General features: G+C 38.9%; 1 protein-coding gene and 1 long non-coding RNA gene across 2 annotated transcripts in view; one reads left to right on the top strand and one right to left on the bottom strand.

The window, feature by feature from the left end:
* The window catches only part of HSPA14 (heat shock protein family A (Hsp70) member 14), a 38,159-nt gene extending 22,595 nt beyond the window's left edge, over positions 1-15,564 (top strand). The window contains exons 11-14 of the mRNA XM_038530046.1: positions 11,089-11,301; positions 11,903-12,076; positions 14,222-14,292; positions 15,358-15,564. Of these exons, the coding sequence (XP_038385974.1) occupies positions 11,089-11,301; positions 11,903-12,076; positions 14,222-14,292; positions 15,358-15,436 (537 nt within the window). The 3' untranslated portion in view covers positions 15,437-15,564. The remainder of the gene's footprint in view (positions 1-11,088; positions 11,302-11,902; positions 12,077-14,221; positions 14,293-15,357) is intronic.
* Positions 11,878-23,027, bottom strand: LOC111091499. The gene is made up of 4 exons (XR_005355291.1): positions 22,703-23,027; positions 17,581-17,754; positions 12,469-12,623; positions 11,878-12,047 (listed from the first exon to the last, which is right to left on the bottom strand). It is a non-coding gene; the product is annotated as an uncharacterized LOC111091499 (long non-coding RNA).
* Positions 23,028-23,191: the final 164 nt, after the last annotated feature.

Genomic DNA, 23,191 nt, shown 5'->3' with positions numbered 1-23,191 from the left:
CCAGACTCCCAATGTGGGGCTCCATCCCAGGACTCTGGGATCATGACCTGAGCCAAAGGCAGACACTTAACTGTCTGAACCACTCAGGCACCCCTATATTTTGCCAATTCATGAACCCTTGGTATTAAGTTTTCTAGAAATTCCTAGGCATGCATTTAAATTAATTTACTGATTAATCCACAACTAATTATTGAGCACACCTATTCTGTGCAAGCAGGTTCTAGGCACTTTGGATATAGCACTAAGTGTAATGAAGTCTTTGCCTTCATAGAACTTCTAGTAGGAATATTCAGATAATGTATAAAACATATAAGGAAAATAATGCCCAGTTATGATAACTGTTAGGAAGAAAAATAAAGCAAGATAAGGGCATAGCTAGTGACAAAGGGTGATTTTTCATTTAAGAGTTCCATATAAGGAGTGGCTTTTGATCAGAGACCTGAATGAAGTGGAGGAACTAGCTATGTGCATATCTGCCAGTTCCTAGGCCTTGGGAACAGTGACGTGAGAGGAGCTTGCTGTGTTTAAAGAGGAGCAGTGAGGGTAGTAGGTGTAGCTGAGTGGACCAGGGAGAGATGGTAGTAAGGGAGCTAAGGACCAGATCAGAACAGCATGGATGTCTCTAGCTGTAGGAACAGGAGTACAGTGTGGTTAGACATGTGAGTCTGGGTTTTAGGAGAGTTTTGAGCTGGAGATCTACATTCATCACATTCATCAGTGCCTGTGTGCCACTTAGAGCCATAACTGGATGAAATAGAGCCACAACAACGATGAGACCTCAGGATGGGGACCAAGGCTCTGGACATTTACAAGCCAAAAGGGGAAATAGCACAGAGGATTTAGGACTAGCCGGTGAGGAAACACGAGAACCAAGAGACAAGTAACACTGTCTGGGTTAGGGAAGGAAAGGTCACTTGTCCTGTGCTATTGGAAGTCCAATAGGTGAGGCTCGAGAATTGACCACTGGGCTTGACAATGTGCAAGTGCCTGGTAATAGCAGTTTTAGTGGAGTTATAAAGAGAAACATGTTACTGGAGTGAGTTAAATAAAGAATAGATGGTAGGATCATGGATACCACGAGTAAAGAGAACTCTCTTGAGAAGTTTTTCTATAAGGGCAGCAGGAAAATGCCATGGTAGTTGAGGTGGGCTGTGAGTTCTGGAAGAGGGTTATACATTAGTGGTGATATTTTCTCAAATATGTATCTCTCGCTTTTTTATATATACTTGGTTGCCTTGGTCAGAACTTCCTTCTTTTATTCTCTTTTTTAGGAGAATATTATTATTAGTCTTTTAACAAAAAATGTGATTACTGGTACTTGGGTTGAAATAGATTCTCATATTAAGCATTTCTTTTTTCCTATTTTTAAAGGGGTTTTATTATGAAATAGGTGGTGAGTCTTCACAAATATATTTTCTGGATACCTGCAAGGCAATCTTATGGTTTTCTTTATATTTGTCTTAGAGTTAGATGATAATATATTGATAATTTCCTAATGTGGAACTGTATTCCTGAGATAGACCTCATGTGGTTATGAAGAAATGTTCTTTTATATGTTGCTTAATTTTCTGTGATTATTTATTTATTATTTTCACCTTATTTTATGTGGGTTAGCAGGAAGGAACAGATGGTGTATTTCAGGTTTCCCTACCTTAACCATATTGTCTGAACAAAGTAACCCCTTTTAACATCAGATACTTAAAAGAGGAATGGTCCTGCTTTTTTATGTCATTGGTCTAAGAAGTGCCTTAGCTACTGGCCTCCAACTCATACTCTCATCCCTGCATGATGAGTTTTCCATGGTTTCTCCTGAACTATTGCTTCTCAGTAAGGCCCCAGGGTTTCTATTTAGGGACAGTGAGAGGCATATGGGTGAGTCTCAAGCATTGTTCAAATAAGAAGCATATTGTAAGCTGGAGGCACAGCTTGGTCCTTCTCTCATCCTTCTCTCATCTTTTCCTGCCCTTACTTCCCTTCTTCTATCTACACAATATGACCTGCTCCTTCCTTTTATTTTTTTTTTTATTTTTTATTTTTTTTTTCTGCTCCTTCCTTTTAATGGTCTACCATGTCCAAGTTGTAACTTTATAAGCAGAGGAAATTAAGTTTTCTCTCTCTCTCTTTAAAAACAACAACAAAACATCCTGAGACATGTTCAAAGAAATAAGGGCATTAACCCTTTTTGGCTCAATTGCTTGAACTTTGACAAAATACCACAATATATCTGATTCATTTACTCAGAATAATACCTTCTAAACCAAAACTTCCAGTACTTTACTTTATTCCAGATAATATAATCATACACAGTGTTCTTCAGGAAAGAGGCTAATATTACCTTCCTTTTCTTCATAGCCTTAAGCACTGTGTGGGAGAGGTTACACGCTCTAGGAGTTGTAGGGGCCAGTCATGAACATGAGTAAAGTTGTCAGGTATAGAAAAACACAACTGCCAGAAAATATCAATCTGAACTCAGTATAAAAATACAAATATCCTATAGTAGAGGTAACATTTTAAATTCCACCTTGAAAAAAAAAATAGATCGACAAATAGAAATATTTAATAATTAATGTTCTTTTACCTAATTTCTCTAGATTTGGAACCTGACACCCTTTTGCTTCTGTTCCACAATGTCAGTGTCAGATCTTACATTTTTGTTATGTTTGGCATAAAATTCAGCCTTAAATCCTTTAACTAGAAGTAATATTTCATTTTTTTCATTTTTATCATAAGAAATACCTGTTCACAAAATAGATTTCTTTCGGGATACCTGGGTGGCTCAGTCCATTAAGTGTCTGACTTGGGCTCAGATCATGACCTCAAGGTCCTGGGAGTAAGGCCTGCGTTGCCTCCATGCTCATCAGGGAGGCTGTTTATCTCTGTCCATCTCTCTTTGCCCCACCCCCCACTTGTGCGTGCGCTCTCTCTCTAAATCTTAAAATAATAGGTTTCTCTAAACAAGGACAGAATGTTTGTACACTGGTTTTTTAAAATATATATTTAACATAACTAAAGATACATGTAGGATTCTAAAATGAATCTTTAACCACATAATGTGGGAATATGATTTTAGGTTGTCACTTTCATATCTGTAAGCTAAGTTCAACATAAGAAAGTATGCAGATCCCTTGCCAAGTAGGTTTCCACAGTATTCATTTCATTTCTCTAGGAGTGAGGAAATCATATCTTTTACAGGGACAGAAGTATTGGTAGTTCTTATGCAAAATGTAATGTCAGTCAGAAAGATAACGTTTGGTCCCTCATACCTGATGCACCAGGGCTGAGATTTTCCCCACAGATATGAAAAAAAGATCGATTTCTTTCTGCACATAAACTATATGAATATCTTTAAGTACTCCACCACAGTTAAGCTGTGTAGCAGCCAGGTAGGACAGCGGGTTGAATGTACCATACCATTCTTCAAAAAAGAAATATATTCCCCACCATTTTTCTTCAAACACACAACAATCCTCTTGGTCTCTCTTTTCCTACTGGATTAAGAGATGGGTTTAAAGAGTTTGAGGAGTTTCACATTAAACTCTTTATTGTCATAGTGCTCGCTTTGGCAGCACATATATACTAAACTCTTTATTGTCACAGACACAAGAGCAAAAATGTGATTATAAATGGCAAGTGACCACTAAGCTGGTGTGAGGGCCACAGGAGGTAGTGGTTGGCCTGCTACATAAGACAGAGCTGTCCTAGTCCAAAAGTTCCTGGCCACCTACTGATTACTGCCTTTCAGGGATGCAGGCTAGTGCTACTAAAGCCTTTGACTTTCTGAGAGACTCTGAAATAGGGATTTTAAATAAATTTTACTGTTTATTTTGAATTGGTTTTATATTTGCACAATTCAAAGTGCAGAGGCTTCCCCCCATCTCCCCAACCACTCAGTCTCTTTCCCTCCCTGGAGGTAACACTGATTTTTTGTGAGCCCTTCTGGAGATATTTTTACAAGTAGTGTTTTGATTTTTTTCTTTTTTTTTTTTAAATCTGCTTAAATATTAGTAACTAATTCAGAACTTTTAAAAATACTCTGTAAAGAGGTAAAACATCTTGTATGATAAAAGGTGCAAGTTGCTACATTGCACCCTCCATTTCAGAGAGTTTTGTTTTATTGGTATTTGTTTTTATGGTTTTGTTCTTGGGTTATCAGATGCTCATAAGATGAATTTTATATCTTTTCATCTTCTGAAGTATTCCATGGATATTCTCTGTTCCTCACACATTCCAAAGAAACTTTCATCATTTCTCTTTACTTCTTTAATTTTGAATTGAAGAATTTTGTAGACCTATTTCAGGATGATTTCTTAAATTTTTAACATTTGACTTTGTATAATCATAATTTTTAATTTTTGTGTATCTTTTGATACCAAGATTTTAAAGTACAGAGAAATTTTTGAAATCTGGACAATTTCTCTATTTTTTCCTTGAGTTTTTCTGTTTTTTGCTTTCCTAGATTTGACATATTTATTTTTTCTCCAACTCCTGCCACTACTACCCCAAAAAAAACTTTAGGTCATGTTTTTTTCTTTTCTAGGTTGGTTTATGTCTGATTTTCTCTTTATTTCTTTCAGTCTTTCCATACACTTTCATTATTCTTACACTGCAATTTATTCCTTCCGTTGTTTTTTCCCCTAATAAAAAATTTAACTACAATCTCACTTCTTTTTTTTTTAAAGTAATAGAACATTTTTATTATTTTTTTTTATTTTTTAAGATTTTATTTATTTATTCAGAGAGAGAGAGAGAGAGAGGCAGAGACACAGGCAGAGGGAGAAGCAGGCTCCATGTAGAGAGCCTGACGTGGGACTCGATCCCGGGACTCCAGGATCATGCCCTGGGCTGCAGGCGGTGCTAAACCGCTGCGCCACCGGGGCTGCCCTACAATCTCACTTCTTTTTTTTTTTTTTTTAATTTTTATTTATTTATGATAGTCACAGAGAGAGAGAGAGGCAGAGACACAGGCAGAGGGAGAAGCAGGCTCCATGCACCGGAAGCCCGATGTGGGACTCGATCCCGGGTCTCCAGGATCGCACCCTGGGCCAAAGGCAGGCGCCAAACCGCTGCGCCACCCAGGGATCCCCACAATCTCACTTCTTAATAATTTTGGTTTTATTCCACAAGTTTTGACAGATTTTATTTTCTTTATTTTTAGGATAATCTGACTTTTTAAAAAATTTTTGTTGTTTAGATTCATGTTTGTTTTTTTTTTTAAGATTTTATTTATTCATGAGAGACACACAGAGAGAGAGAGAAGAGAGAGAGGCAGAGACACAGGTAGAGGGAAAAGCAAGCTCCATGCAGGGAGCCTAATGTGGGACTTGATCCTGGGACTCTGGGATCACGCCCTGAGCCGAAGGCAAACAGACGCTCAACTGCTGAGCCACCCAGGCATCCCAAGATTCATGTTTTTAATACCCAAGTAATTAAGATGGTTTGATTTTTTTAATAGCTTTGATTTTTTAACAGTCTTATTTGAAAAGCCTTTAGTAAGAGAAGTTATTTATGTTCAAAATATGTATATTCTATTAAAATTTAAGTGTCAGGAACACCAAGGTGACTCAGTGGTTGAGCGTTTGCATTTGGCTCAGGTCATGATCCCAGGGTCCTGGGATCAGGTCCCACATCGGGCTCTCCACAGGGAGCCTGCTTCTCCGTCTGCCTATGTCTCTGCCTTTCTCAGTCTCTCATGAATAAATAAGTAAAATCTTTAAAAAATAAAATTTAAGTCGCAAAAGAAATCTCATGCTACAAACTAGATGTTTAAACAAGTTATTTAAATTAGAATTTGCTGGTTACTGTCAGCATTAATGGTAACACATTCTTAATATTTTTTACTTTTTCAATGAAAATTCCAAAAGCTAAGATTTTCTAGTTTGTTTTTTTTTGCATAGCATCACTTATTTGCTTCTCTTTTTTTTTTTTTTTTTTTAAGATTATTTATTTACTTATTCATGAGAGACAGAGAGAGAAAGAGGCAGAGACACAGGCAGAGGGAGAAGCAGGCTCCATGCAGGGACGTGGGACTGGATCCCGGGATTCCAGGATCACGCCCTGGGCCGAAGGCAGGCACCAAACCGCCGAGTCACCCGAATATCCCCAAATTGATTCCTTTTTTTTTTTTCTTCAAGATTTTATTTATTTATTTATTGATGAAAAACAGAGAGGGCGGGGCAGGGACACAGGCAGAGGGAGAAGCAGGCTCCACACAGGGAGCCCGACGCAGGAGCCCGAATTGCTTCTTTTTTTTTTTTTTTAATTTTTTTATTTATTTATGATAGTCACAGAGAGAGAGAGAGAGAGGCAGAGACACAGGCAGAGGGAGAAGCAGGCTCCATGCACCGGAAGCCCGACATGGGATTCAATCCTGGGACTCCAGGATCGCGCCCTGGGCCAAAGGCAGGCGCTAAACCGCTGCGCCACCCAGGGATCCACCCGAATTGCTTCTTAATAAAGCTTTTTGATGATGAATATGAGAAATTCAAAAGAGCATACATATTCTACATTTTTATTCTCATGGTATTTGCCTGTGATCATAAAATTTTAGAGAAGACTTATTTTTCTTGCCTCCAAAACAGACTTTTTAAGGAAGTCTTAGGGAACTTTGCTCAACTACAAGGCTTTTCTTTTTTTCTTTGTTTCACTCAACTGATACTCCTCATGCCCTCCCCTGAAGATCAGTATGGTATTACTCCTCATTTCACACCTAATGTTAAAGAGGCCTAGTTTTCATCAGTTGATCCTTTCCTCTGACACATTGAGCTTTGAGAACATCCATGAAAAGACTCCAAAATAAGTAATTATTATTTTTTTAATAATAAATTTATTTTTTATTGGTGTTCAATTTACCAACATACAGAATAACACCCAGTGCTCATCCCCGTCAAGTGCCCCCCTCAGTGCCCGTCACCCATTCACCCCCACCCCCCGCCTTCCTCCCCTTCCATCACACCTAGTTCGTTTCCCAGAGTTAGGAGTCTTTATGTTCTGTCTCCCTTTCTGATATTTCCCACACATTTCTTCTCCCTCCCCTTAAATTCCCTTTCACTATTATTTATATTCCCCAAATGAATGAGAACATACACTGTTTGTCCTTCTCTGATTGACTTACTTCACTCAGCATAATACCCTCCACTTCCATCCACGTTGAAGCAAATGGTGGGTATTTGTCGTTTCTAACAGCTGAGTAGTATTCCACTGTATACATAAACCACATCTTCTTTATCCATTCATCTTTCGATGGACACCGAGGCTCCTTCCACAGTTTGGCTATTGTGGACATTGCTGCTATAAACATCAGGGTGCAGGTCTCCTCCCCATAAAAGTCAGGGATTTCTTGTCTCTTGCTGCTTTAAGGATCTTCTCTTTATCTTTGGAATTTGCAAGCTTCACTATTAAATGTCGAGGTGTTGAACGGTTTTTATTGATTTTAGGGGGGGATCTCTCTATTTCCTGGATCTGAATGCCTGTTTCCCTTCCCAGATTAGGAAGGTTTTCAGCTAGAATTTGTTCAAATACATATTCTGGCCCTCTGTCCCTTTCGGCGCCCTCGGGAACCCCAATTAAACGTAGGTTTTTCTTTCTCAGGCTGTCGTTTATTTCCCTTAATCTATCTTCATGGTCTTTTAATTGTTTGTCTCTTTTTTCCTCAGTTTCCCTCTTTGCTATCAACTTGTCTTCTATGTCACTCACTCGTTCTTCCACCTCGTTAACCCTCGTCGTTAGGACTCCTAGTTTGGATTGCATCTCATTCAATTGATTTTTGATTTCTGCCTGATTGGATCTAAATTCTGCAGTCATGAAGTCTCTTGAGTCCTTTATACTTTTTTCTAGAGCCACCAGTAGCTGCTGTATAATAGTGCTTCTGAATTGGCTTTCTGACATTGAATTGTAATCCAGATTTTGTAACTCTGTGGGAGAGAGGACTGTTTCTGATTCTTTCTTTTGAGGTGAGGTTTTCCTTCTAGTCATTTTGCTCAGTGCAGAGTGGCCAAAAGCAAGTTGTATTGGGAAAAGGAGAAAAAGAGAGGAGAGGAAGAAGGAAAGAAAAGAGAAAAAGAAAAAAGGAAGAAAAAAAGAGAAAGAAAGAAAAAGAAAGGAAAAAAAGGGTGGTGGAAGCAAACAAATCAAAAAGCAAAAAAAAAAAGAAAAAAAAAGAAACCACGGGGAGTATCTTCTGATTCTGTATACTTTAAGTCCCTTGACTTCCCCTGGAACTTGTCCGTCTAGCTGGTCTTCTGGGGGAGGGGCCTGTTGTGCTGAATTTCAGGTGTTAGCACTTGGGGGAGCTGCTCTGCCCCCTGCCTGGTGCAGGGCTCAGTGGGGGGTTGTTTACCCCGTGAGGCCCCAGGAGGAACAACTGCAGTGGCGGAGCCAGCTCTCGAGCCCTGGATTCAGCTACGGCAGGAACTACGGAGCTCTCTGCAGGGCCTGGAGGCTCCGGGGCGGGGCCGCTGATCTGCTCAGCTGGGGCAGGAGCGTCCTTGCTGTCCTGGGCCCTCCCGGCCTCTGCCTCTCCAGGGGGGAGGCCGGATCCTGGGCTGTCTCCCCAGCGCCCTGTGCTCCGGGGCCTGCGCTGTTGGATTCGCGCTCCCAGCCGCGCAGCCCCCTCCACGCAGAGCCGCCGCCTGAGCCCCTCTGAGCTGCTCCGGGTCCAGCCGTGAGCGCTGCGGCCCTTAGGGAGCTCGGCTGCGGGGTATGGCGCACTCTCCTGGGCGCGCAGGTGTCTGTTAGTGTCCCAGGGAGCCTGAGGGCATCCCCGCCCTCCGGGGGTCCTGCTCTAACTCCCTGCGGGCGCCTTTCCTCCCGGGAAGGTGGTGCAGTTCCTGCTTCTCCCGGACCGGGCTCTCCTGTCCTGGGGACACTCGCCCCGGCCTCAGCCCGGCTCCTCGTGGGGCCCCCTCCCCCTTGGATGCCTTTTGTTTCATTTCTTTTTCCCCATCGTCCTACCTTGATAGAAGCACGAACTCTTCTCACTGTAGCATTCCAGCTGTTCGCTCTTTAAATCTCAGGCCGAATTCGTAGATTTTCAGGATGATTTGAAGGTTATCTAGGTAATTTGGTGGGGACCCGTGATTTGGGGACCCTACTCTTCAGCCATCTTGCCCCTCCTCCCAAGAAGTAATTATTGATGATTTCCCTTCTTAGGCTATTTAATATCCTGTGTGCCTATGGAGATGTAAGTGTTAAGTGTATGAATAACTGAGGAAATTAAGGTCTTTATAAAGGAGCAATTTTATTCAGCTTTAATGAGGTGTAATTGACAAATAATTGTAAGCTATTTATAGCATACAGGTGAGATTTGATAATATGTATACATTGTGATAGGATTCCCACCACAGAGTCCATTAGCACATTAGTCACCTCATATTTTTACTTTTTTTAGGTCAGGGGTGAAAACACATAAGTTTGCTTTCTTAGTAAACCTCAATCACACGGTACTATGTTATCAACCATAATCACCATGTTATACATCAGATTCTCAGACCTTACTCACTTACAACTGAAATTTTGTACCCTTTACTAGCCTCTTCCTATTTCCCCCATCACTTAGCTCCAACCACTTTTCCATCTTCTGTTTCTATGAGCTTGACATTTTTTTTCTTTTTTTAGATTCCACATATAAGCAACACCACACAGTATTTGTCTTTCTCTGTTTAGCTTATTTGACCTCTCATAATGCCTTCAGATTCATTCATATTGTTGCAAATGACAGAGTCTCTTCCTTTTTAAAAACTGAATACCTCACTGTGTTTGTATATATGCCACATCTTTATCCGTTTACCTATCAACAGACGCTTAGGATACTTCCATATATTAGCAATTGTGAATAATGCTATAATGAACATGAGAGTACAAATACCTCTGAGATAGTGACTTCATTTCCTTTCAATATATACTCAGAAGTGGGATTGCTGGGTCATACGATAATTCTGTTTTTAGTTTCTTGAGGAATTTCCATACTGCTTTCCATAGTGGCTTTATCATTTTACATTCCCAACAGTGTACAAGGGTTCCCTTTTGTCTGTATTTTTGCCAATACATGTTATCTCTCATGTTTTTGATGAGAACCACCCTAACATTTGTGAGGTGATATCTCATTGTGGTTTTGATTTGTATTTGCCTTATGATTAGTGATGTTAACCATCTTTTCATGTGTCTGTTAGCCACCTGTATATCTTCAGAAAAATGTCTGTTCAAATCCTTTACCCATTTTTTAATTGGGTGGTTTGGTTTTTTGCTTTTGAGTTTATGACTTTCTTTTATATTTTGCATATTAACCCCTTTTCAGATATGTGGTTTGCAAAAATTTTTCCCATTTTTATAGGTTGTCTTTTCATTTTGTTGTTGGTTTCCTTTGTTGTTCAGAAGCTTTTTAGTTTGAAGTTACTTATTTTTAGTTTCGTTGCCTTTGCTTTGCGTGTCATTACTCTCCTGACTTCAGCAAGCAGCTTTATTACTATTACTTGGAACTGTATTGGGAAAATCTCTTATCTTTGTTTCATTAAGATTATTTTTTGAAGATTTATTTTGTTATTTCATTTGGAATACATGTATTGACTATCCATGTTGGTTTCTGTGCATTACATGTAACTGCCACGTTCTAGTCTTAACACATAGCAAATGAACTTTGTCAGTCAGCCCAGCCCAGGCTCCTGGTTGCTTCTCAAACCTTTGTGAGATCTCATTTTAAATTTTGCTTTTATGAGTAAAAAATATATTAAATATTTAAATGTGTTAGATATATATTTATATACATATGGTAAGTACAACATAAAATAATGTTAAAATAGGGCTTCTTATATTTTATTATTACATGTAGTAAAGATGGCTGAACCTGGGCAGCCCAGGTGGCTCAGTGGTTTAGTGCTGCCTTCAGCCCAGGGTGTGATCCTGGAGACCCGGGATTGAGTTCCGCGTCAGGCTCCCTGCATGGAGCCTGTGTCTCTGCCTCTCTCCCTGTGTCTCTCATGAATAAATAAATAAAATCTTTAAAAGAAAAAAAAAGATGGCTGAACTTAAACGCTTAATTTTGAGAAATAGCTATTGTTTAAAAGTAAAAAACTGAAAATTATTTTTATTTTCCAGGTTGTCCTTTGTGGAGGCTCTTCTCGAATTCCAAGGCTACAGCAACTGATTAAAGATCTTTTCCCATCTGTTGAACTTCTGAATTCTATCCCTCCTGATGAGGTCATCCCTATTGGTGCAGCTATAGAAGCAGGGATTCTTATTGGGAAAGAAAACCTTTTAGTGGAAGACTCCCTTAAGATAGAGTGTTCAGCGAAAGATATTTTAGTTAAGGTATGTTTAACTTTTCTTTACTTTTCCATAAAAGTAGTATCAACTTATTGCCATAAGTTTTTATACATATCATGGTTTTAAGTGGAACTTTGTATATTGTTAAAAAGTTTAAATTTAGATTTATAATTTTACATTTAATGAGTTTCTCATGTTCTTTCAGGTGGTGTTTAACATATTAATTTTTTTTAAGATTTTATTTATTTGAGAGAGAGAAAAAATAAGAGCAGGTGGAGGAGAAGAGGGAGAGAGAGAAACAGACTCCCCACTGAGCAGTGAATCCCATGTGGGGCTCCATCCAAGGACCCCAAGATCATGACCTAAGCTGAAGGCAGATAGATGCTTAACTGACTGAGCCATCCAGATGCCCCTAACATGTTAATTTCTTATATTTTTAATCATAAGCTTCAAATCCAGAACCTGTTTCAATTTATTTTTAAATAAAGTAGGTTGAGATTAAGGATCATTTCTAATTTCTTTTCTTTGCCTATCTGTAGTTTCCAAATTATCAACAAGGAATAAGTAGTATATTTATAATGGGAGTGACTTTACTATTGTAATGATAAATATCAAAGGATATACATATTATTTTTCTGTTTATTAGGGAGTCGATGAATCAGGAGCCAATAGCTTCACAGTACTCTTCCCATCGGGGACTCCTTTGCCAGCTCGAAGACAACACACATTACAAGCCCCAGGAAGTATATCTTCAGTATGCCTTGAACTCTATGAGTCTGAGGGGAAAAACTCTGCAAAAGAGGAAGACAAGTTCGCACAGGTGAAGACAAATTTGAACAATGAATTAGTCATGTGAAACTGTTTAGCTTTTCCTTCTTCATTAGACTCCGTTTAATATCAATATAAAATGTATATAAGACATCTAACACATTTTTATGAATGGATTACTTCTTTTAAAAGAAAGAAGCAATTTTAATCTGAAAGAGTTACAGGAAAATAAGAACAACATACAATATGTATTTTTTCTGTTTGCCTTTGTGTTCTCAGCCCTCCTTGGTAAAATGTAAGTGGCAGGGGAAAATGACATTTTTTGGTTTGCCATATGCCAGGTGCTATACCAGGCAACTTACATATATAATCTCAAAATGCCATGAGATAATAACTTTGTTCATTTCATAGATGATTGAGAAACAGGTTCATGGCAGTAAATACCTTGTTATTTTCCTGATTGGGCTAAGATTTATCCTTAGTTTGTTTGGCTCCTGGCCCCTTCCTCTTGCCAATATACCGTACTGCCTCTGATATGGGATACCTTTGCTTTTCCAAAATACCACATTCATATTTCACACTGTCGAGTCTTCTGCGTCCTTTAAAAGGAATGAAGTGGAGCCACATTATTTGCTTAGAAACATGGCCAAGAAATATAATTACACTAAAACACATATACAAGGACTGCAGAGCCATATTTATAGTCTGATGTCATTTGTGTCTAAATAAAAAGTTTGAGAGCATGAGTGTGGGTGAGGGAAATGGTGTTTGGGTAGGTGTGTGTATATAAATATCCATGCATAGATACAGAAAATATCTATAGGTATTTGAACTATATTTAGGAAACTTAACAGTGGGTAGATTTGAAGGTATCAAGAGGGGTTTTTTGTTTTGTTTTGTTTTTTTACTTTGTAACACTTTGTCCTGAATTTTTAATCAACAGCACAGGACATGAGCATGAAATATTTTTATAATGAAAATAAAACAAATATGGTAACCAAAGAGAATGTATAGTACTTTAAGCTTTATATCTATTTTCTAATTTCAACAAAAGAATAATGAAAACACACATACAAAACATATCTGGGCTCCACCTCAGACATCTTAAAATCTAGGGCTTCTTCAAAAACTCCTCCAGATGTTTCTGTTGTAGATTACTATAATATAAGCCCTTTCCTGTGTACTATATTTCTAAACTCAGTTGGCTGTCTTAGTAACCCCTTAGCTTCTCTCTATTGTACATTACCTTTTTTCCTCACACACTACTCTAAGACTGCAGCTACTGTCACCATATCCTAACTTACAGATGCCAGAAGGAGAATGGTTAGTCACCTAATACTGAATTTGGAAGATACTCGTTTAAAAATCCCATCAGTTCTAGCCTCTGTGTTTTACAAAAGAGTAAATCAAGGTACTTAGTGCTTGCCTAAGGTCATAAGACTTGCTATTGGCAAAGTCACTTCCAAACTTAGTTTATTGGTATACCTTTCGTTAGGAAGCTAAAGAATTTTTTGATAACTTCATTAGTATCTCTTACATACAAATGCAATCATAGTTGTACAAAAGAATTTGTCAAGTATTTCTTTAAATTGGTTTATTAGGGGTACCTGTGTGGCTCAGTGGTTGAGCGTTTGCCTTTGGCTCAGGTTGTGATCCCAGGGTCCTGGGATTGAGTCCCACATTGGGCTCCCTGCAGGGAGCCTGCTTCTCCCTCTGCCTGTGTCTCTCATGAATAAATAAATAAAATCTTAAAAAAAAAAAAAGAATAAATTGGTTTTCCAAGTGTATTTAAAATATTGGAAATTTTAAAAGTTTATATGGAAGTATATGTCAAAATATAATTTACATGTTACTGGTACTGACTTAATAACCAAAAAGCAAAGAAGTGTTTATTTTCTGAGACACAGAATACTTCATACAGAAGCAATCATTTTAATCTAGGACATCACATTTAAGAGGAACAAATCTATTAGTTATATGCTCTCCTTACAGAGGAGACATTTCCACTTAAGAAAGCTTAGTCCTATTCTGATTTTGGTAAATGGTAGGAAAACCGAAAACTGCCCTATTTTTAAAGGTTTGTTTCAGTAATAAGTAAGATTTGATCCATTGGAATAACTGATGCATTAATATTTTGACTTGATATAATAATACTTCGGTGTACTAAATGATCTTTGTATTATTTTTGCACAAACAGGTTGTACTCCAGGATCTAGATAAAAAAGAAAATGGATTACGTGATATATTAGCTGTTCTTACTATGAAAAGGTACAAAATTAAACTACTTCTGATGTTGAGAAAATTCACTGTGAGGCTTGACCTTTTTTTCTTAGTTTGTTGGTTCTTCACACATTGCCATTCTAGGAAAATCATATTTTAAATCTGACAAAGATTTTACCAACAAATTATATTTTCTGCCATGCAAAATTGCTGTCTCTTACAAAGAAAACTGTATCTCAAATCATTTGCATTCTGAATTTTTTTATGAACTCTTATTTTGGTGTGGTCAGCCTAAAAAACTGGTCCATGAAGTTTGAAGTATAATTTTTATCAATTTTAAATATAGTTCTCTAAGGTTTACATAATTAATATTATTTGTCCTATGAAAGGATAAGTTTATTTCAATATTGCTACAGAAGATCTCTAGGAAGTAAATTCTTAGATAAATCCAGATATTAACCACTCCACTAACAACCAGCCATGCATAAGACTATGTCTGGCAAGTAAATCATTTCCAAATTAACCCTGAGGACAATTCATCCCATAACCATACTTAGCAAGAATGTCAAATTCATTAGAGTAGGTTTACCTTGGCCTGCCTGGGCTTAAAAATGGCAGGTTGGGGCAACCCCGGTGGCTTAGCGGTTTAGCACCGCCTTCAGCCCAGGGCATGATCCTAGAGACCTGGGATCAGTCCCACGTCGGGCTCCCTGCATGGAGCCTGCTTCTTCCTCTGCCTGTGTCTCTGCCTCTCTTTCTCTGTGTCTCTCACGAATAATAACAACAATAGTAATAATAATAAAAATGGCAGGGTGCATCTTCAATGTGTATGAAGTCTTAAAGTTGAGATTTTTATCATTGTATCATGGTTTTCAAGGAATACCAACTTCTGTATCACGGGTCTAGGAAGAGATTTTTAAGAACAGCTACCTAATTATAGCATATGACATTAATTTTAGACATTTAGACACTGATATTGTGTTTCTTCTTAATCTTAATACTCTTCTTTCAGAAATTAAAATTATCTGTTTACTCAAAGTCCTCAAATAATTTCTTTAGAACTTTCTGCTCTTATGACATGAGCTTATAAAATGTTATTTTTTGTTTGTTTAGGGATGGATCTTTACATGTGACGTGCACAGATCAAGAGACTGGAAAATGTGAAGCCATCACTATTGAAGTGGCATCCTAATGTTCTAAAGAAACCAGAAATTTTTTAGAACTAGAATATTATTTGGTTTTGTTTACAAGTGATGTTTATATTAAAATACTTTTTGAATGAATTGTATATGTTTCTATTAAAATACAATATATTGGTAAGTGTTGCAACCTTTTTTTGTTTTCCATGATGGGAAATATAAAGTCCTTTAGTAGTGGGAGACATAAGGAGCTTTTTCTATCATGAAGCTATTTAGAATTATTTAATTGGATGGAAGGAAATTTTACAAGAAATTTAACAGTGTCTTTTTAAAAAAATTTTGTTTCTATAACTTCAAATTTGAAGAATTCTTACTAATTCTTATTAGACAATAAACTAAAAACAATTTGAATATCTTTGATATTAAATGAAGAAATTGGAGAGCCATGTGCAAAGTAAAATACCATTTTTGCTTAAAAGAAAAAAGTAAATTCATAACCCAACTGTTGTATACACATATGTATGCAACAAGCATAGGAAACAAAAATCTAGAAGGCTGCCCACCAAACTCATAACAGTGGCCTTTTTGTGGACAGAAATATTATAGGGTGCCACTTTCACCTTTCCTTTTTACAGTTTTATTTAGTGTGATTTTTCTAACATATTTATCTCTTGAAATTAAAAGATTTTTCTATTTTGAAGAGAGGGCTAGCCACATTCCATTTATCAGAGAACAGTAACTAGTACACTGAGATACTCAGTGGATTACTAATGAAAAGCTTATTCACTAACTAAAACAAGACAACTAATCTGTGTATATTGAAAAAAGAGCTGGAAGGTAAGCAGTGTACATCAGACTCTATTATCAAGAGAGGATTTTCCATTCATTTCTCTCCTTAGTTCCCAGAAGACTTGAGAAGAGGAAATACCTTTACCCAGTGGTAAAATTAAAAAACAGTGCTGTTTTTATCTTGTTCAGGCCTTGTGGATGTGCTTTATTCATTATAGTTTATTTTTTTGGAGCTAGGTTGCAGTAATATTCTGTTTCTAAAGATACAGAAACCAAACATTTTTTCCTGATTATTCTGTGTCAAATTATTGACAGAATCAAGAAGAATTCAGATAAGATTTTGACTCCACAAAGAAGCAGACTCAAAGATATATCTTTTGGATTAAGGCTAAATACTTAGCTATTTTTTAGGATCTTTTCCAAAGTTATAAAAACTTTGGAATCAAGTAAATAAATGTAAATTAAATGTTTTCAAAAAATAGGAAAATAGCATCCAAACTAGTTGAACTCCTTTCCGTTATGCTTTGGAAAGTGCTTTAGGATTTTATTTTGTAGTTATTGATAGCTCTTTAAACATTTCAGGCCCTGGCCAACTATAGCCAGTGTGTCAGTTCTTCACCATTCCTATATTTGTAAATAAAATCTTACTAGAACATAGCCAGGCTCAATGGTATATGTATTGTTTGTGGCTGTTCTCACACTGTAATGGCAGTGAGTAGTTGCAACAGAGACTGTGGCCCACAAACTTTAAAATACTTACTGTCTGGCTCTTTATAGAAAATGTTTGTCAACCCCTAAAGTAGATTAATGAAATTTATAGAATAAAATATCATAAGGATTTATCCAAAAGTTTTCTTTCCTTCCATGTCCATTAATTATTTATTTATTTGACTGCTTTCTCCACTAGAGCAGTAAGTATTGTGAGAACAGAGACACTCTTAGTCACCATTATGTCCCAGGCCCTAGAATAATACCTGAACATAGGTGTTCAGTCAGTGTCTATCAAGTAAGTGCATTACATGGAAGAAAAAAATAAGTCCTCTTTTTATTCTACAGGACAATGGTCACCAGTAAGTACATCTTTTGCATATCTTATGATTTCTTTAGAAATAATAAAGAAGGAAAGGAATACCACTACTTCTGGCTTCATTAGTCAGCTTTGCATGATTTTTTCCTCAGACATACCAAATTTGAAATTGTCACCGAAGGTGCTCTATTGCCTAGTAAAATGTAATCCAATTTTTTTTGCATCCTCATATGACAAGTTATTTTTCTTGGGGAAGTTTTGCCTTAAACTAACTTTTCTTTCTTGTGTTTTACTTTTTCAAGATAAAAATAGCTTTAACATTCTTCTAATTATAAAATGATACATGTTCATTAAAATTAAAATTTCACAAGAAAGGGGCACCTGGGTGGCTCAGTAGGTTAAGCTCTTGACTCTTGATTTCAGCGCAGGTCATAATCTCAAAAGAGTTGTGAGGTCCAGTGTCAGGCTCCAAGCTCAGCAGGAGTCTGCTTGAGATTCTCTTTCTTCCTCTTCCTCTGCTCCTCTTCTGTTCACACATGCACATGCAAATTCTCTCTGTAGTAAATAAATCTTTTTTTAAATGTTAAAAGAAGTAAAATTGCAAAGGAAGAAAATCTAAAACGTATTCCTACCGTGTTGAGTAACAACTGTTAAGACGTTTTTTTTTTTTGTTTTTTTTTTTTTTAATTTTTATTTATTTATGATAGTCACAGAGAGTGAGAGAGAGAGAGAGGCAGAGACATAGGCAGAGGTAGAAGCAGGCTCCATGCACCGGGAGCCCGACATGGGATTCGATCCCAGTTCTCCAGGATCGCGCCCTGGGCCAAAGGCAGGCACTAAACCGCTGCGCCACCCAGGGATCCCTGTTAAGACGTTTTTGATGAACATCTTGATAATCTTTTCATGCACTTACCAATTATCTTTGCAGCATCACATACATTTAAAAACATGAGCACTTTTGCTAGTAAAGCAAGAGGTTACGTCAAACTATAATTTTGCCTATCTACATATCTGATACTGTCTAAAGGACAGAGCCAAATATGCAGCTAGAAATAAATGCCTACATATAATAGTGTGAAAATCCTGGGAGGACAACATATCTGGCATCACAAACAAAGCTTTTTATATGTATAAGAACTTTTAAAGATTAAAAGAAATGTATCAGCACAAAACAAATTCTGTGGGAAAATGTTGAGATTTCTAAAATAACTGAGTGACCATGTAACATTTATAACAATACCAGTTTGCTTTAATTCTTTATCTCATTTTTTAATTATGACCTCACTCTAACTGCCTGAGTAGTTGCAATAGAGTGTAATCTAGCCTCTTTTGTGTTCTACATGTAGAAATAGATTCAGAGGAATTAATTTATTCAAGAACTGACAGTAAATGTGAAAATTTGAACTAATACTCATGCTTTTTTTGTGAAGTTTTTCTTGCTTACTATTATAAGCACTTTATGTGCATTTCATTTAAATTTACACTGTCCATTCTACTGTTCCCTGCCTTTCAAGAACATTCACATGAAAGAGGAGACATTCCATGGGTCTCCAGAAATCATGTTTGCAATGGTTTTTATGAAAAAAACTGGGGAGTAGAGGCATAATTCTTTGTTTCCCTTGAGGACATTGATATATTCCTCTCAAGTTTGATTTCCCTTTCTATTTATAGCCAGGATTTACCAAGATCCTCAAAAGTTTTAGTCTTAGGACTCATTTACACTCTTAACAATTATCGAGAACAGGGGTGCCTGGGTGGCTCCATTGGTTAAGCGTCTGCCTTCAACTCAAGTCATGGTCTCCAGGTCCTGGGATTGAGCCCTGCACTGGGCTCCCTGCTCAGCAGGGAGTCTGCTCCCTCTGAGCCTCCCCCTGCTTATGTTCTCTCAAGTAAATAAAATCTTTAAAAAAAAAAAAAAAGTTATTGAGAACCTAAAGAGCTTTTATTTATATTGACTTTATGGTAATAGTTATTTACCATAGGTGTTAAAACCAAGAGATTTTTTTTAATCCTTCACTTTTAAATTTAAAAATTAGATGTTAAGTAACATTTTTATGAAAAGTAACTTTTCAAAAAAGATTTAGTGGGTAAGTATATCATTTATGCTTTTTCAAATCTCTTTAATGTCTGCCTTGAGAAGATAGCTCTGTTCTGTTTCTTCATTAACTCTGTTGCAATGTCCAAGTTGTTTTTCTCTGAAAAACCTCACTCTATACTTGTGAGAGGAAAAAAGGCAGATAATATCTTGGTATTATTATGAAAAGTTTTGAACTTATGAGCCCCCTGAAGGGCTTCATGGTCCCTGTCCCATAGTTTGGGAGTTGCAGTTTTAGATAGTAGACACAGTGGTGCCTGTTGAAGAGACCAGGTCTCATCTGTCTCCTGGAATTAGTGGGGTTGGACATGAAAAACAACTAATTTACAAAAGAGTCTAATCCATTCTGTAAATTTTTACTGATACTGAACAAGACCTAAAGAAACAGACAAGATGACTACAAATGTTGGGAAGTGCATTTGGTGCAAAGAAGAGAGAATGGAAGAGGGTAGGTACCTACTTTTAGTTAGAGTGACCAGGAGACGCCTCTGAGGAAATGGAAGCAGCTGAGACCCAAACAATAAGAAGGTAGCCAGGTGGAGAGGAGCTTGTCTTCTAGGAAGACAATTCTTCCTACAATTACTTCCTACAATTAGGAAGTAATTATAGAGTTGCCTTAAGGTATTTATTTGTTTATTATCTGCTCCTCCCACTAGGATATAAGGTCTAGGCAGAAACAGTCTTTTTCTTTCCTGTTTTAGCACCTCATACAGTGCCTGACACATAGGAGATGTACCATAAAAGATTTCTGAATGGATGGAAAACATCCTAGAGAACAGTGAGCACAAGGGGAGAGTGGCAAAGTAAGGTCAGGGTGACAGGGTTCCAATCACTTAAGGCCTAGCAACTATCCAAAGGTTTAGATTTGGGGCCCCTGCATGGCTGAGTCGGTTAAGCATCCTCCAGCTCAGGTCATGATCCAGGGTCCTGGGATGGAGCCCCCATCAGGCTCCCTGATCAGCGGGGAGTCTGCTTCTCTCTTTCTCTTTCTGTGACCTCTCATTGCTCTTGCTCTCTCTCAAACACATACCTTTTAAAAAAGATTTGAATTTTATTGTAGGTACTCCAGGAAGTATTTAAAGCAGAAGGACATGTCCCACTTTATGTTTAAGGTCACTTTTTCAGTTGGATGGAAAAGGGATTGGAGGGGAAGCAATAGTGGAAGTGAAACCAGGTAGGCTTTTACAGGACTGAGGGTGAGAAATGGCCTGTACTAAGGTCATAGCAGCAGCAATGGAGAAAAGAGATAGAATCAAGGTGTATTTTAGACATAGCATTGACACAACTTGCTAACGAAATTACAGAATGAGGAGAGTAAATCAAGATGACACCTAGATTTCCTTCTTGGGCCCCTGAATAGATGGTAGTGCCAGTGTATTAAGATGAGAAAGTCTGGGGGTATGGCAGTGGAGAGGCCCAGGCTTGGAGGCAAAAATCAAGGGCACTCTTAGGAGTGTGTTTGATTTGAGATGTTTGTGCACACCTAAGAGGATATGTCAGCTAGGTGCTATGAATATTCAAATCTGGAATTCAGGGGAAAGATTAAGGCTGGAGACAAAAAGTTGGAAATCTTAAGTATAAAGACAGTCTATAAACCCATGGGAATGGAGGCAGTCACTTAGGGAGGGAGCCTAAGAGAGATGTCTTGGAGACAAGCCCTGAGGAACCCTAGCATTTAGGCTCGATAAAGGGAGCCCAAAAGGGTAGTTAAGAGAGGTCAGTAAGGTAGAGGTAAGTGAGGTAGAAGAAAAACCAAGAAAGACATTGAATTAAGACAGATGCTCCTGGGGTGTTCTAAGAACATAGAGGACAGACAAAAAATACACTTGGGGAGGGAAGGCGGGCGAGGCTGTATCGAAGTCTTAAAGGATCTCTAGGGCAGCCCAGGTGGCTCAGCGGTTTAGCGCCGCCTTTAGCCCAGGGCAGGATCCTGGAGACTTGGTCAGGCTCCCTGCATGGAGCCTGCTTCTCCTTCTGTCTGTGTCGGAGTCTCTGTCTCTCACGAATAAATATAAAATCTTAAAAAAAAAAAAAATCTCTAGTAATCCTAGCAAAGATGGGGGAAAGTAGGCATTTTCTATCAGCAAGGGCAGAACTGAAGAAGTCCCTGGGGACAGGGAGCAGGAATATTCAAGGAAGTCATAAACTAGAATAGGAGAGAATGATGGATGAATCCTTTATTTTTCAAAAACAAAGTGATGGATGAGCAGTAAGGCTTGACAAGTGGACAGGAAACACCAGGTTACAAAGGGGCTTCTATACGACAGGGTTGGATAGGACCTTTAATTCCTTACTATCAAGGTAATAAGATGTTCATTATAGAACATGGTTAAATATGTAAAAAGGAGAAGTCAAAAAGGAAACCACTCCCCGGAGATTTTACATTTATCTTCCTCTACATTTTTATGTAGTTGAAACCTTTTAGGGCAGCCCCGGTAGCGCAGCGGTTTAGCGCTGCCTGCAGTCCGGGGTGTGATCCTGGAGTCCCTTGATCGAGTCCCACGTCGGGCTCCCTGCATGGAGCCTGCTTCTCCCTCTGCCTGTGTCTCTGCCTCTCTCTATCTCTCTCTGTGTGTCTCTAATAAATAAATAAATAAATAAATAAATAAATAAATAAATAAATAAATAAATAAATAAATAAATAAATCCTAAAAAAAAAAAAGAAAGAAATTCGAAAAAAAAACCTTTTAGTTTTTTGTTGTTTTGTTTCTATTAAACACTTCCTCCATGATAATAAAGGTCTCATAAACGTCTTCCTAAGTGGCTAGACAGTATTTAATAATGAGACCTAACACACTGATTTCTTTAGTGTTCTGTGCGCACCCTTCCCCTCGACGCCGCCCAGAAGCATCAGGTGGAGAACCTGGGCACCTGGGTGGCTCAGTGGCTGAGCGTCTGCCTCCGGCCCAGGGCGGGCCGTCATCCCAGGTCCTGGTGATCCAGTCCCGCGTCAGTCTCCCCGCAAGGAGCCTGCTTCTCCCTCTCTCATGAATAAATAAATCTTAAACAAAAAAACAGGCAGAACCTCAGGTCCCAGCCCAGACCTACCTAATTTGAATCTGCATTTACTGTAACGAGATCCCCCAGATGATTCCCATAGCCACTCAAGCGCGAGCAGCACCGATGGAGACTGGTGGTTTCAAGCGGCGGCAGGCGGCACACTGCAATCACCTGGGGGAGCTCTTAAAAAATTCGGGATCCCTGGGTGGTGCAGCGGTTTATCGCCTGCCTTTGGCCCAGGGCGCGATCCTGGAGACCCGGGATCGAGTCCCACGTCGGGCTCCCGGTGCATGGAGCCTGCTTCTCCCTCTGCCTGTGTCTCTGCCTCTCTCTCTCTCTCTGTGATGACTATCATAAATAAATAAAAATTAAAAAAAAAAATTCCAACGCTCAGGTCACGCCCCTTACCAATGCAATGCATCTCAGGGAGCGGGACCACAACGCAAAAGCTTTCCACGTGATCCCAGCTTGCAGCCCATTTTGAGAACCTTTGATCTAAGGGTGTAGCGTGGAAGGAAAACCATGGTTAGCTGGGCTCCGGTAGCTGAGGCCCAGGCCCGGGAACAGGGAGGTAGAACTACTCCGCACCATATGGCTCCGCTCTGCGTCGTGGATTTTGCACAACATACAAGCAGCGCTGACGTGGAGCAACGCAAAAGCGTGGGAAGGCCTGGTGCGCGCGCCAATCAGGGATGCCGGCCGGGGCCCCTCCCGCCTCCACGCCTCGCGGCTCCCGCGCCCTCCCGCGCCCTCCCGCGCGTCGGGATGGGACGTGCGGCGCCTGCGCGCTGGCCGCCGCGGCCGCGGCCGGGGCCGGCCTCCAGTGACGTCAGAGCGCGTCGCGGGTTCCAGCCCCCCAGCCCGGGCCCCCAGACTCCCGCGCCGGCCGGCCGGGCG

The sequence above is a fragment of the Canis lupus genome, chromosome 2 (assembly GCF_011100685.1).
Source record: "Canis lupus familiaris isolate Mischka breed German Shepherd chromosome 2, alternate assembly UU_Cfam_GSD_1.0, whole genome shotgun sequence".
NCBI classification, from domain to species: domain Eukaryota; kingdom Metazoa; phylum Chordata; class Mammalia; order Carnivora; family Canidae; genus Canis; species Canis lupus.
The sequence above is the reverse complement of the archived record's forward strand: the minus strand, read 5'-3'. Positions and strand labels throughout refer to the sequence as shown.